Genomic DNA, 11,696 nt, shown 5'->3' on the forward strand with positions numbered 1-11,696 from the left:
GCAAGGTAGTTGGACGTGCCCTGCTCGTAGTGAGCTGCGAGGTAAGGAGACAAACATGTTGCTCGCTCGTCAATGAACGGCAATAATGCATATTTGCTGCTGTCATAGCGCTGTATATGGCAATACCGTCCAAGGTGGTGATGAAAAATGTCACACTCATTTGCTGGCGAACTTAGCGGGTTATCATCTCGTTGAATGCCGACTTGGGCGCGTTTAACTAGCTGGTACGTGGTCCATCAGCTCTCTAGGACGCATGCCACGCTTCTATGTGCTTGTCACAGCAATCTGCCTAGGTAGCTACCTAAGGTAGGTACGCGCTTGAAGCAAAGTCGGAACACGGTGTGCTGCTCTACCACGGTACCTACTTCCGCACCTTCCCGGGCAGTACAAACCAGCGTTCCTTCCACCCTTCGACCAGACTGCCTGTAGAAACAGGTTGTTGCTTCCCACAACAGCCTCATACGACTCTCATCCCACAACTCTTCTTCTATTTTGCCCATCGACGGCACTTCAAAGTGTTCTGATCAGGCCAACTCGAAGCCCTGGAACCTAATATCATTCACTGCCCCTCAGTCTGACAACAACATCGTCCTCTAAGGGTTTTCGTAACTTCCCATACTGGACGTAGACGACACTCCTGTTCTTTCCTTTCTCCGGCTATTCCTCTCGCGTCCCCTCTCAAGCTACGAAACGGAGGAAATATTCCAGAGCTTGTACACTTCACATGCAACGACCGACCTGAGCGGCATGCAACTACCCATCGTCGCTTGTTGCTGCACACCAATATCACCCTCAACCAGCCCACAACCAAATACAACGCCATGCGTCGCAGCCCTTCCCCTCAGTCGAGCACTGAATGCTCCAACGGTCTGACCTTCTACCGATGCCGCACTAATCACTATGCAGGCTGTTGCTCGGTCGATCCCTGCGAGCTGCCCGGATGTCCTGACGACAGGGACAGGGTCACCGGCGAGGAGGGAAGCACCGCCGGTGGCAACGAGGGCGGCACGCCCGTAGATGGCGAGGACGGCGAAGAAGGAGGTGGAAAAGGGGACAAAGAAAAGCCTACTTTTACACGCACGGCGATTCCCACAACCATTGCCTCCAAAGCCCCCCCGCTTCAGCCATCTCCGACTGGCAACCACTCGATTCCGGCTGCCGAGACGACCACGAACGTTGGCGCTCCTGGCAAAGAGGCTCCCACCACGCGGGCAGCTGTCGAGCCAGTTCCCACTTTAGCCCCTGACAACTCTGTTGCCCCTGGGCCGACTCTCGCCACGGTCATTTCTGCACCGACCAAGACCACTGACGCAGAGGATGGCGGAGACGGAGGCCTGTCTACTGCAGCCAAGGGCGGTATCTTCGGCGCTATGGGCGCTGTTATGCTCATCGTCATCGTCGCCTTCTTCCTTTGCGGCAAGAGAGGCAGGAAGCTCAGAAAGTCACTCACTGCTGGAGGCACCAGTTCTGACGACGACCCTCTCGATGGCAAGGGCGGACTCCAGCCCTTTGGCACCCCTCCTCCTGGTATGATCCAGGAACTTAAGAATAATCGCATTCTTGCCCCCTTTGGAGGTCCGTCGTCATTTCATCAGCTTTCAAAATTGTTAGCTGACCACATTCTCAGATCACTACGAGGAACCTCACTCTCGATTCACCCGCGCCTGCGCTTACAACAGATCCCATCGTATGAAGAACGACCCCATCAGTCCTGTGTCTCTTGCATCTCCCACCACGATGGATCTTGAACCCCAATCCTCCTTTGTGGAGCCTTCGCGTCCGAGATCCGCGACCCCCGAGTTCTCTCGTACGGACGCTTCTACTCCCGAGCTTCAAGGATCACCCAAGCGAGCCGCATTTGCCGAGCTTGTGTCGCCCGGTCTCCCCAAGCTCGTCCAGATCCCGATGAACCGTCAAAGCATGCAGCGCTACAAGGCCTACCGCCCGAGTGAGCAGATGCACCCTCTCTGTGAGGGCAGCTCGGCCAGCCTGCGAGGAGACCTGTCCGCCACTCCTGATGAACGGCACCAGAACAGATATGTCAACAGTTGGTCTCGGTGGGATGCGGCTGCTGGTCACTAATGGGTTGGATGTCATCTGGAGAGGTCGCAACAAGGCTTGGTGGGGTGTTCGAAGGGGTTGAGGGTCGGGGGATCAAGTGTCTTTTGTTTTGGTTCTGTTTCTGGCGTTGGGTATACCCGCGGCTGCTTTCCACGATTAATACCGTCTTTGGCTCCATGTACATTTTTGTCGCAGTGCAGCGCTAGTCATCTGCTGACATCCGCCACGCTGCAACCTACAGCCCGTGTGAAGTGCATGGCTGACGGCTTTCGTCCTCGAAGAGAATCGAGAAGTCAGGGTACCGCCTTGACGAGATCATGGCGAGGATCCAAGACCAAGACATTCAAGCGAGCTGTTCATAGGGGCAAGAGAAATTGGATGGGTATTCAACACATACAAAGCAATCTGTCCGTTCGTTCCATCCCTCCCGTCCCGTCCGGTGAAAGAGCCGGTAATACGCCTAACAACATGCAGTCATTGTCTCGAATCGATGCGCAGCCTGATGACTGCTGCCTACCATTGCACTCGTCCCTTTTTATCCCCGTGCCTGTCCCGCGCGTCGCCGTCTATGAAAAAGCACCTGCACCACCGCGACGTTGACCACCATCCACGGGAGCGGCTTGTTCTTTTTCCTACTAGAGAGTGCGGTAGGAAGGTACCCCGCTGCCCACTCTCGCCCATGTGTCCGGCACGTCACCTGCTCTGCAGCTTGCTGATCTCGTCGAGAAGCTCCTGGAGGTCTTCGTCGGTGATCTTGTCTTGGAGGGACGGGATGAGCGTCTTGGCCTCTTCGGCCGTCTCGCAGCAGAGGGAGCCTACGTAGATTTGAAAATCGGTCAGCAGTCTGGTTCGATGGGTGCAGACTAACCGCTCTCCTGCGAAGGGCAGGCAAGGGAGTTTGCGATGAAGGGGAAAAGGAACGAACCTATTTGCGCGCGCTCAAACTTGGCGAGCTGCTTGTGGGCGCTGAGCAGTCGCTCGACGGCCTCGACGTTTTCTTTCTGGCGGAAGCGCGAGAAGGCGTCTAGGTAGTTGAGGGTCTGCGTGAGCATCCTGCAGCGAGACGGCGTGTCAGTATTTTTCTTTCTTTCTTTGGGTCATTCAAGGCTTCCTGCTGGGACGGCAGAAGAGGGAGTGCGGTAACGAAGGGGAGAGGGGGAAGGAACACATGGCGTACTCGGTCTCGTTGACGTTCTTGCGATCCATCCGGCGCTTGGTGACGAGGGCGTTGATGACGAGCGAGGCCTCGGAGAGGGTCAGGGTGTCGACCTCCTGGAACTCGCCCAGCTCGAGCACGGCTTCGGCCTTCTCCTGGCCGGGGATGGGGGGCCGGGGGCGCGAGGTGGGCTTGAAGCGCTTGCGCTCCTGCTTCCGGGGCGGGATCAGTGTCGAGTCGCCTTGGTCGGCCATGTTGGAGGGGCGGTGCTGCGATGAGGTTGGTAGCCTTGTCGCGCCGTCGCGAGGTGGTGGAGGGTCGTGCTGACAGGGGCCAATAAAATTCGTGTCGTATGGCTCGCGTTCGGTTGCGTTGGTGGTCGAGAAATGATTGTTGTACTTGCTGATGGCGGGGGGATGAGTAGGTGGAAGATGACTTGTCGTGCCCGTCGTGAATGAGGCTGAAAGATTATGGAAGACTGAATGTCGATTCCCACTATCATGCACGGACCTGGATGTCCTTGGACCAAACACGCTAGAAGGTACCTGGCGCCTGGGGGGGGGGGTGGGTCAAAGCTGTCTTGGGGGAGGTCGCTCTGAGGCACGTCTCGACAGTGGGCCATCCGCCCGCGCTTCACCCGTGCTCACCAGCTACCTACCTATACTCGGCCTCATCTCGTCTCGAAATCCGACATAACGGTATTGTGCTGGCCACGTATGATAACACCATGAGATTGGACGTCTAAGCAGACAAATGACGATCAAATCAACCTTCTCATAATACTTCTCATAATACCGCAGGAGCCGAAGACGAACCATGTAAGTATACCATCTCTCCGCCTCCATTGCCCACATGCTCATCGGCTCACAGGACTGTCTTCGCCGTCATCATCATCAACAAGGCCGGCGGTCTCATCTTTCACCGGACCTTTCACGAGGGTGGGCTCAACCAACTCAGCACGAATGACTACCTCGTTCTAGCGGGCACATTCCATGGGTGAGAGCTGCGCATCGCCCCCCTTTCAGTCCGGGCCACGCCGTGCTGACACTTCCCACCCCCTTTCCAGCGTCCACGCCATCACAGCCCGCCTGGATCCCATCAAGACCCAACCCAACCGCATATCCACCGTCCCCGGAAGCATACCGAGCCGGCCAGAGCCGCCGTCGGGCCTCGAGGTCATGGAGACGGAGAACTTCCGGCTCCAGTGCTTCAACACGTTGACGGGGACCAAGTTCCTGCTCTTCACCGACACGACACAGGTCAACGTCGACGTGACGATGCGCAAGATCTACGACCTGTACAGCGACTATGTCATGAAGAACCCCTTTTACCAGCTGGAGATGCCCGTCCGTTGCGAGATTTTCGACAGGAAGCTGCTGTCGTACATGAGAGAAATCAACAATAGGTGATAGCGTAATGGACAGAATCAGTTTTGAAACCACACGAATGAGAGCGTGAGATGCAACACATGTTGGCGGCAGCATCATCTGCATGCCTCTGAGAGAAACCATGTCGGCAGGCCGTCTAAACCCTGGTATTGTCTGTTATTGTTACTACACACTCGGATCTAAGGCTCCAAGGATGAACACGCTCGCGGCCTTGGGGAGTCTATGACGTGTCCATCTTATCGTCGTCCTTCTTGTCCTTCTTGTCGCTGCTGCCGCTCGCCTCGCCCAGCAGCGGGGCCGACTCGCCATCCTCCTTGATGTCGTCCAGCGAAGCCTTCTGGGCAGCCTCGGCATCCTCGCGTGCCTTCTTCTCCTGCCGCGCCTTCTCCTCCTCCATGCTCATGCGCAGGGCCAGCGCGAGCTCGGGGTCCATGGACGGGTCAAAGTCGAGGCCGTCAAAGTCGCCGCCGCCGTCGCCGCCACCACCCGCGCCGCCTCCGCCGCTGCCGCCACCGTTGCCGGCGCCCTCGCCGAGCAATATCGGGGACGAGATGAGCTGGTCGCTGAGCAGCTTGGCGCTCGGGGGGATGACGACCAGATGTGAGCCCTCGCCTCCCTTGACGTTCTCGTTGAAGGCCTGCAGCTTCTGCTGGGTCTCGTCGTCGTCGTGGGCGCCAAAGAGCACAAAGTCGACCGAGACGTTGCCCTTCTTCATCTTCTTGGCGAGCTGCACCAGCTTCTTCTCCTCCTCCTCAATCGGCGAGCAGACAAAGACGATTATCCGTTGACGTTGCGACTTGTTTTGACGGTGCTTGAGAGCCAGCTGCGCGCGAAGGGGAGGGAGTGATTAGTCAACCATGGACTGTTGCAGAGTATCCCGCGGAAATAGGGTGAGGGCTTTGAACGTACACCGGCGACCTGGATTCCTGTAGCAAGGTGCGAGGACCCCTTGATCTTGTTCTTAGTGCGATGGAGGCCCTCGAGAATCTTGCCCTGTTCCGTGGTGAGCGTGACGAGGACCTCGGGGCCCTTGCCGCCCATGCTCATCAACCCCACAGACGACTCGGGGTTGCTGTTCGTGATGGTCTGGAAGATCACGTTGGCGGCATCGGCCTGCGAGTCGAACCGTGTAGGTTGGTAGTCGCCGTTGCGGCTGCTCTCGCTGTTGTCGACGACAACCATGACCGCTTCGAGAACCATCTTGGGCGGCGGTGCTCCGGCTGAGTCGTAGGAAAGGGAAGGCGGGCGTGTCGAACAGAAGGGATGTGTGATGGTCGGAGGATGGGGCTTGCAATGGTGCGCGATTCTGTGTGTTGTCGACAGTTGGGATGACGTTGCGCAGGTTGCGATGGCCAGTGCTGGTCTAGAAAGCTGCAGTGGGCGTGGATGATGTACAGCCAGCTTCACGACGAGAGCTCCTGTCCCGTCTGTCGTAAGGCAGTTCAGCCTAGCGGTCATCCATTGGTTGGTTGAAGGAAGGTCCACCTGCTCCATCTACGTGCACAAGTACCTAGGTACCTTGGTACCCACGCAAGGGCCATGTCCTTTGGGAAGCCTGGCCTTCCTTACGTAAGGCGACCTCCAGGTCCCGTCTCCCAGGTTTGTTTACACCCATACACCAGCTCCGTCCACTCACGAGCCGATCCTCCATCATCGGCGCTTCCACATATCAATACGACCTTTCTACCTTTCGTCTCCCGAATGCACGATCTTTGCACTATCGAGTCCGACACGCCATCCGAATAAAGCAGAATGGCGCCAGTCCGAGCGAACAAACGCGTGTCAGGCGACTCTCCAGCGCAGCATGCCACGTCCCCCGACAGACACATGATCCCTACAAAGACGGCAGCAACGCCGATACGCAAGAGCCCGATCAAGAAGAGGAAGGGCATCACGCTTGAACAAAAGCAGGCCTTGATCGAGAACCTGCAGCTTGAGAGTATGTCATGTCCAGACCTGTGGGTGGCAAGTATCGAGACGCGTAGACACTGACACGCCTACCAGTCACAGATCGCGCGAGACGGTTGCGCGCCCAGTATCATGCTCAAGCACAGAGCCTGCGATCGCGAGTCGAAATGCGCGTCAACAGGATCCCCAGATCGCTTCTCAAGTCCACCATGCAGGACCTGGTCGCCAAGTGCGCCGAGCAGCAGAAGAAGCTTGCCGCGGCTGCGCGTCCGCCGCCCGTGCCCGAGAAGGACTTTCCTCCCAGGGCCAGCCCGGCCAAGACAGTCAACGCGTCACAACCCGCATCGCGCCCCAGGAAACGGCTGAGGTTAGTGTTCACACCTGGCCCGTCGCTCATCATCATCGCTGACCTCTGCCAGTGAGGACATGGCAGGTGACAAGGAGAACCAAGGAATCGACAACCCCAAGAAGAAGCACCGCGGTGGCCCCGCTCACATTTCGACGATCCCCGAGGCGGCCCAGATACTCTCGCCCACGTCGACCAATGCTCGCTACCTCCCGCGTGAGCGCACAATGGCCTCGCCGGCCAAGCCTGCCTTCTCGAGGCCCGCCTCGCCCACGAAAGCGCCCACGACGGCACGGTCTGCCCTGACGAACATGGTCGAGAGGGCGAAAGCCGCTCGCTCAGCCCCTACCCGCAAGACGACGACCTCCTCCACGACGAGCTCCGCCTCAGCAGCCCCTGCTGCAGCCTCAGCCCCAGCCCCAGCTGCGTCGCGAACAAGACGAGCCGCTCCTGCGGCCAGTAAACCCCCCCAGGTACGGCCAGCTACCCGCACCGGTCGGCGGGTCAGCGAGTCGAGCGACGGAAGCACGGCAACGGTTGTCAAGAAGCCCGCCGCCGCCAAAGCCACGGCGGCCACAGGGGCGAAGCGAACGGTCATGGGGACCATCAGGAAGGGCGTCGCCGCCAGCACCGCGAAGAAGGCAGCTGCTACTGCCACGGCTGCGGCTGCGGCATCCAAGGCTACGGCGGCATCCACGGCAGGGTCTACCAGAGTGCTCCGGAAGCGGGGCTAGCCGGTCCATGTTGAAGCACGTAATGTACCATGAGCATGAGGTACGGATGATTTTGTTTTGCCTGGTCACAAGGGCTCACTCGAAAGTTTTCTGGGTGTGCAATACGGCACTGACGGCTGGGGCGTTCTTTTGGGTTTCACGAATGACAATGCGGAGCAACACACAAGGGATTGGCATGGAGAGGCTATGCAGTTTATTTGGCAGTCGCTTGCACACCCGCTCATCAGCGGCTTCCCAAATGCAAAGGCGTTTCTTGTTTTCTCATGAGCACATGACAGTTTCCTCCCCCCCGGCGCCGTCTCAGCTAACTGCTGCCAGCGGCCCCCGCAGCAGCGGCGGCGGCCTGGGCGGCCTTCTTCTTCAGCTTCTTGTCGTCGACCAGCTCAATGTTGTCCTCGGGTATCTCCTTGTACTTCTCGAGCAGGAACTCCTCAATCTCGTCGCTGACGTCGCCCTGGACGACAATCTCGGAGCCGCCGCTGGGCAGCTTGCTGACGGAGGAGCCGGTGGCGAACTTCTTGCCGAGGTCCTTGGCGACCTTTTTGAGGTCGAGGCCAAAGGCCTCGAGGCCGATGACGGCCGTGACAAACTTCTTCTTGTTGCGCTCGATGCGCTTGATGGTGATGGTGCTGTTGGCGAGGCGGTCGGCCTGCTTGGCCTCGGCGGCCTCGGCCTTGGCGGCCTTCTTCTGGGCGTCTTTGGCGGCGCGCTTCTGCGCCTCGACGGACAGGGACGCCGTCGCCGCCTCGAGGGCCTCGGGCGACCAGATCTTGTCGTAGAGCGGGCGCTCGTTCTTCTCGAGCCACTCCTGGCACTTCTTTACCGTGCCGCCATATTCGCAAAACTACGCGTGTTGGCGTTGTACGGGTCAGGTTTCAATGGACTTGCTTTGGGGGGATTTTTTTTTTTTCATCTTTGGGTCTTTTCCCCATGCACACAGGAACTTGCGTGCGTATGTGCCATGGGGTATATGTGGGAGGGAGAGAGAGAGAGAGCTGTTGGGATCGTACCTCGGGGGGGAGAGTGCAGACTGCGGACAAAGGTGTGGTTAGTTTTCACGCAAAGCTTGTGACGTCGATCTTGGAGGGGTAAATGGGAGGACGAGAGGGGTTCCATTCTTACCACCACAATATGTGACGTGACGGCTCTGGGGCTCAAAATCGGCTTGCTCCGTATCGGCCATAAGAGCGGGTGTCAGGGGGTATATGGTAGGACTGAAGAATGAAAGGTTGGTGTTGGTGATTGAGAGCTTGGGACAGCGGAATTGGTGAGGTTGTGCAGAACGAACGCGTGGTTCGCAGCTTGGTTTCCGACAACAGACGCAGCAGGCCTCTGGCGGAGCGACTGCGGGGTGGTTTTGCTTTGGTACCGTACCTGGGAGCAACAGGATGGCGGGGTTCCTGAGGCGTAGGAGCTTGCACCGCCTCGTCTGCTTAGCTAACTGGATGGCTTTACTCGGGGCGGCACCGAGGCACTTCAGTAGCCGCCCATCGGCGGGAGTCTACATCATCAGGCGCCCTGGAAATCAATGTCACTGGTGTGGAGTGCGTGACGACGAAACAAAAAAGATAGGACTGAAGCGGATTCGAACCACTGACATTGCGATCTGCAATCGCACGCTCTACCCCTGAGCTACCAGTCCTAGTTGATGAATAAGCAAGACGCGGCAGCTGCTTCATGTAGGCAACACGGACGAGTTGTTGAACTCGCATCTTTGTGATCCTGAGACAGAGTACTTCTCGTTCATCGGAGATCAAGTTGGAGAGAAGAATAGGGACGCCTCCGAACGGGGGACACTTATGCACTCGTATCTTCATGTCTCGCTCGTCCTGAGGGTTTTGTCATGTGGTCGAACAAGTTTCCGAACAAAAAAAAAAAGAGAGAGAGAGAGAGAGAAAAGGAGGGATCCAAGGTCAAAGATATAGGACCGAAGCGGATTTGAACCACTGACATTGCGATAATGTTGCAATACTGCAATCGCACGCTCTACCCCTGAGCTACCGGTCCTACGAGTGAACGGGTTTGAGAAGAGAGTATTTGTTGCAACGTGGCCCTCGGCTCCATAAGGCAGTCTTTGCAGATGCATACCGCCTATTTCATACATGATGTATCAAGTGGAACATGTCGGGTGTGCGTAGATAGGTACGTATAACCAATGGTTAGAACCCTCAATGGAGACGATGCCTTCTCCCTCCGTGTCCCACAGTCAGCCACAGTTGGGGCTGAATCCAGCCACGGTGGGGTAGAGCAATGCAGAGAATGAGAGCAATGCAGAGCGCACCAATGACAAGGGCTGCGTCGAGTTAAGCGCCGGACGAGGCACGCGTCGCCCTCATTGGCCGGTGCGCCACACGAGTCGGACCCCTCCTTGCCCTCCCCATTGCCCGATCCGGACTTCTTCTGCCCTTTCCTGACCCTCGACCCTCCACCACACCTCCATGTCGTTATGCGCGCGCCATCTAGGCCATCTCACAACCTTGACTGGCCCGATGCTCGTCGTCCCAGCAGATGACATGCAGCCGCTTTCCATCCTCATTGGTTTGACGCGCCGAGCATGAGCATGGGCTTTGCGACGCCGACGTGGATGTCTCGAAGAGGGCCAGGAAAGAAGGCCCATCGTGTGCCCACGCACCACCCGCCGCTTGGCTTGTCACACTTCAAGGAACACCAAGGCACCATCTGCCAGGCCTTTTCCGCTCGCCTGCAGCATGCAGCCGCTTGCTGTTCATCTAGCCGCTCACCATGCTCGCTCGAGAGAGTGCACCTCTTGCTTCAATAAGACGCTACGTCTCCCCCCCCCATTCAGCCTTTCCCTTGGATGGCCCGATGATCGACCTTACCTTCCTTCTCGTCCACTCTGTGCTTTTTTTGTTTTCTTTCAACCATACTCTCAGAGTTGAGTTTCTATTCGTGCCAAATCAACTTCATAGAAAGCTTCGTTGACCGAGGCAGCCTGTCGTTTATCAAGGCCCTGTTGTTTCCATTCGATACCGTGCTTTTCCCCCTTCCCCTTCTTGACCAGAGCAGGCGGCTGACGCTGCGCGTCTCTTCCTGCTGCGCCTTCTTCTTCATCCTATACCTATATTTACGATCACTTCCAGCCAATCGACACTCGGGTTTGCATCGCCGTCTTGTTTTGCACCAGCTTCCCAAAGCACCAGCTTCCCGGAGCATCAGCCTCCCAGAGCACCAGCTTCCCGGAGCATCAGCATCTCAGACCGCATCCACCAATACACAGCCCGACGCAACCATGGCAGAGCTGGTACTCCTGCCCACATCCACATATCAGCCTCCTTCGCCCTCGCAGGGTCGAAGGCCAGGGAGGTTGCTTAATACTATAATCGAGGAGGAGAACGAGGACGGCCAGCAATGGCACCCGCTCCAGCAGCGCCAGAACCAACGACAACGCGACGGCCGCAAGCTTCAACCCCCCGCCAACGTTCAGATCGAGGCCTGGCTCTCCCCCATGAGCGACCACTTCCCCACGCCTAGGGGCTTTCACTTCATGTCGGCCCCCATCCTCCCATCATCTCCCTCCAACGACTCGGTCGAGGAGCCTCTGTCCCCGACGACCACCTCGAACCCGTGGAACAACCGAGCCAGCGTCATGACAGACATCACCGAGTTTGATGACCTCTACGGCATCAGCGACGCGCGAGAGAGCGCCACCACGGCAAGACTAGAATAGGTGACTGTATCGCAAAGAAAACAGACAAGCAGCCCAAAGAAAGAACAGGACGTCATATGGCGCAGTAGGGGGTGGACACCCTGCTGACATCCTGTCGTCAGCACTGTGTGGCAGGAGAGAGAAGATGTCCGGAGTACGCGGGGAGAAAGGGGTAGGTCATGGACGGGATGCAGGATTCAGAGTGTCAGTGCGAAAGAGTACTAGACGAAAGGACAGCAGAGGTGACAAAGCGAAGGCAGCGAGGGTATCGGACATAAGAATAAAGCAGTACAGCTGAAGTGGAAGGAGACAAGGTAATGCACAAGTTGCTAGCGATATGCGTGAAGGTTCTAACGGGAAGGCCAAGTAACCTAAGCGAAAGACTGAAAGACACAGTCGAATGGAAATCAAATGGAGTGATGCAGTACAGTATAAA

At 57.5% G+C, this 11,696-nt stretch overlaps 7 protein-coding genes and 2 non-coding genes across 9 annotated transcripts; 4 read left to right on the top strand and 5 right to left on the bottom strand.

Moving 5' to 3' along the window:
- Positions 1–821: 821 nt before the first annotated feature.
- VDAG_08810 (uncharacterized protein) lies at positions 822–2,082 on the top strand (the record flags this gene model as incomplete). The annotated part of the gene is made up of 2 exons (XM_009651127.1): positions 822–1,575; positions 1,628–2,082. The coding sequence occupies 2 exons, from the start codon at positions 822–824 to the stop codon at positions 2,080–2,082; spliced, it is 1,209 nt and encodes a 402-aa protein (XP_009649422.1).
- Positions 2,083–2,754: 672 nt separating this feature from the next.
- On the bottom strand, positions 2,755–3,471 carry VDAG_08811 (uncharacterized protein; the record flags this gene model as incomplete). Its single annotated transcript, XM_009651128.1, has 3 exons — positions 2,755–2,876; positions 2,987–3,114; positions 3,239–3,471. The coding sequence occupies 3 exons, from the start codon at positions 3,469–3,471 to the stop codon at positions 2,755–2,757; spliced, it is 483 nt and encodes a 160-aa protein (XP_009649423.1).
- A 246-nt stretch (positions 3,472–3,717) lies between these two features.
- Positions 3,718–4,626, top strand: VDAG_08812 (trafficking protein particle complex subunit 4; the record flags this gene model as incomplete). The annotated part of the gene is made up of 3 exons (XM_009651129.1): positions 3,718–3,758; positions 4,088–4,213; positions 4,284–4,626. The coding sequence occupies 3 exons, from the start codon at positions 3,718–3,720 to the stop codon at positions 4,624–4,626; spliced, it is 510 nt and encodes a 169-aa protein (XP_009649424.1).
- A 199-nt stretch (positions 4,627–4,825) lies between these two features.
- Positions 4,826–5,805, bottom strand: VDAG_08813 (26S proteasome non-ATPase regulatory subunit 4; the record flags this gene model as incomplete). Its single annotated transcript, XM_009651130.1, has 2 exons — positions 4,826–5,428; positions 5,515–5,805. The coding sequence occupies 2 exons, from the start codon at positions 5,803–5,805 to the stop codon at positions 4,826–4,828; spliced, it is 894 nt and encodes a 297-aa protein (XP_009649425.1).
- Positions 5,806–6,357: 552 nt separating this feature from the next.
- VDAG_08814 (uncharacterized protein) lies at positions 6,358–7,593 on the top strand (the record flags this gene model as incomplete). The annotated part of the gene is made up of 3 exons (XM_009651131.1): positions 6,358–6,544; positions 6,610–6,880; positions 6,933–7,593. The coding sequence occupies 3 exons, from the start codon at positions 6,358–6,360 to the stop codon at positions 7,591–7,593; spliced, it is 1,119 nt and encodes a 372-aa protein (XP_009649426.1).
- Positions 7,594–7,897: 304 nt separating this feature from the next.
- On the bottom strand, positions 7,898–8,776 carry VDAG_08815 (uncharacterized protein; the record flags this gene model as incomplete). Its single annotated transcript, XM_009651132.1, has 3 exons — positions 7,898–8,437; positions 8,604–8,623; positions 8,716–8,776. 3 exons carry the CDS (start codon positions 8,774–8,776, stop codon positions 7,898–7,900), a joined length of 621 nt encoding a protein of 206 aa, XP_009649427.1.
- A 387-nt stretch (positions 8,777–9,163) lies between these two features.
- On the bottom strand, positions 9,164–9,235 carry VDAG_20235. The gene has a single exon. It is a non-coding gene; the product is annotated as a tRNA-Cys (tRNA).
- Positions 9,236–9,516: 281 nt separating this feature from the next.
- Positions 9,517–9,600, bottom strand: VDAG_20236. Its single transcript has one exon. It is a non-coding gene; the product is annotated as a tRNA-Cys (tRNA).
- A 1,243-nt stretch (positions 9,601–10,843) lies between these two features.
- On the top strand, positions 10,844–11,281 carry VDAG_08816 (verprolin; the record flags this gene model as incomplete). Its single annotated transcript, XM_009651133.1, has 1 exon — positions 10,844–11,281. One exon carries the CDS (start codon positions 10,844–10,846, stop codon positions 11,279–11,281), a length of 438 nt encoding a protein of 145 aa, XP_009649428.1.
- Positions 11,282–11,696: the final 415 nt, after the last annotated feature.

Source organism: Verticillium dahliae, genomic scaffold (genome assembly GCF_000150675.1).
Source record: "Verticillium dahliae VdLs.17 supercont1.22 genomic scaffold, whole genome shotgun sequence".
NCBI classification, from domain to species: Eukaryota; Fungi; Ascomycota; class Sordariomycetes; order Glomerellales; family Plectosphaerellaceae; genus Verticillium; species Verticillium dahliae.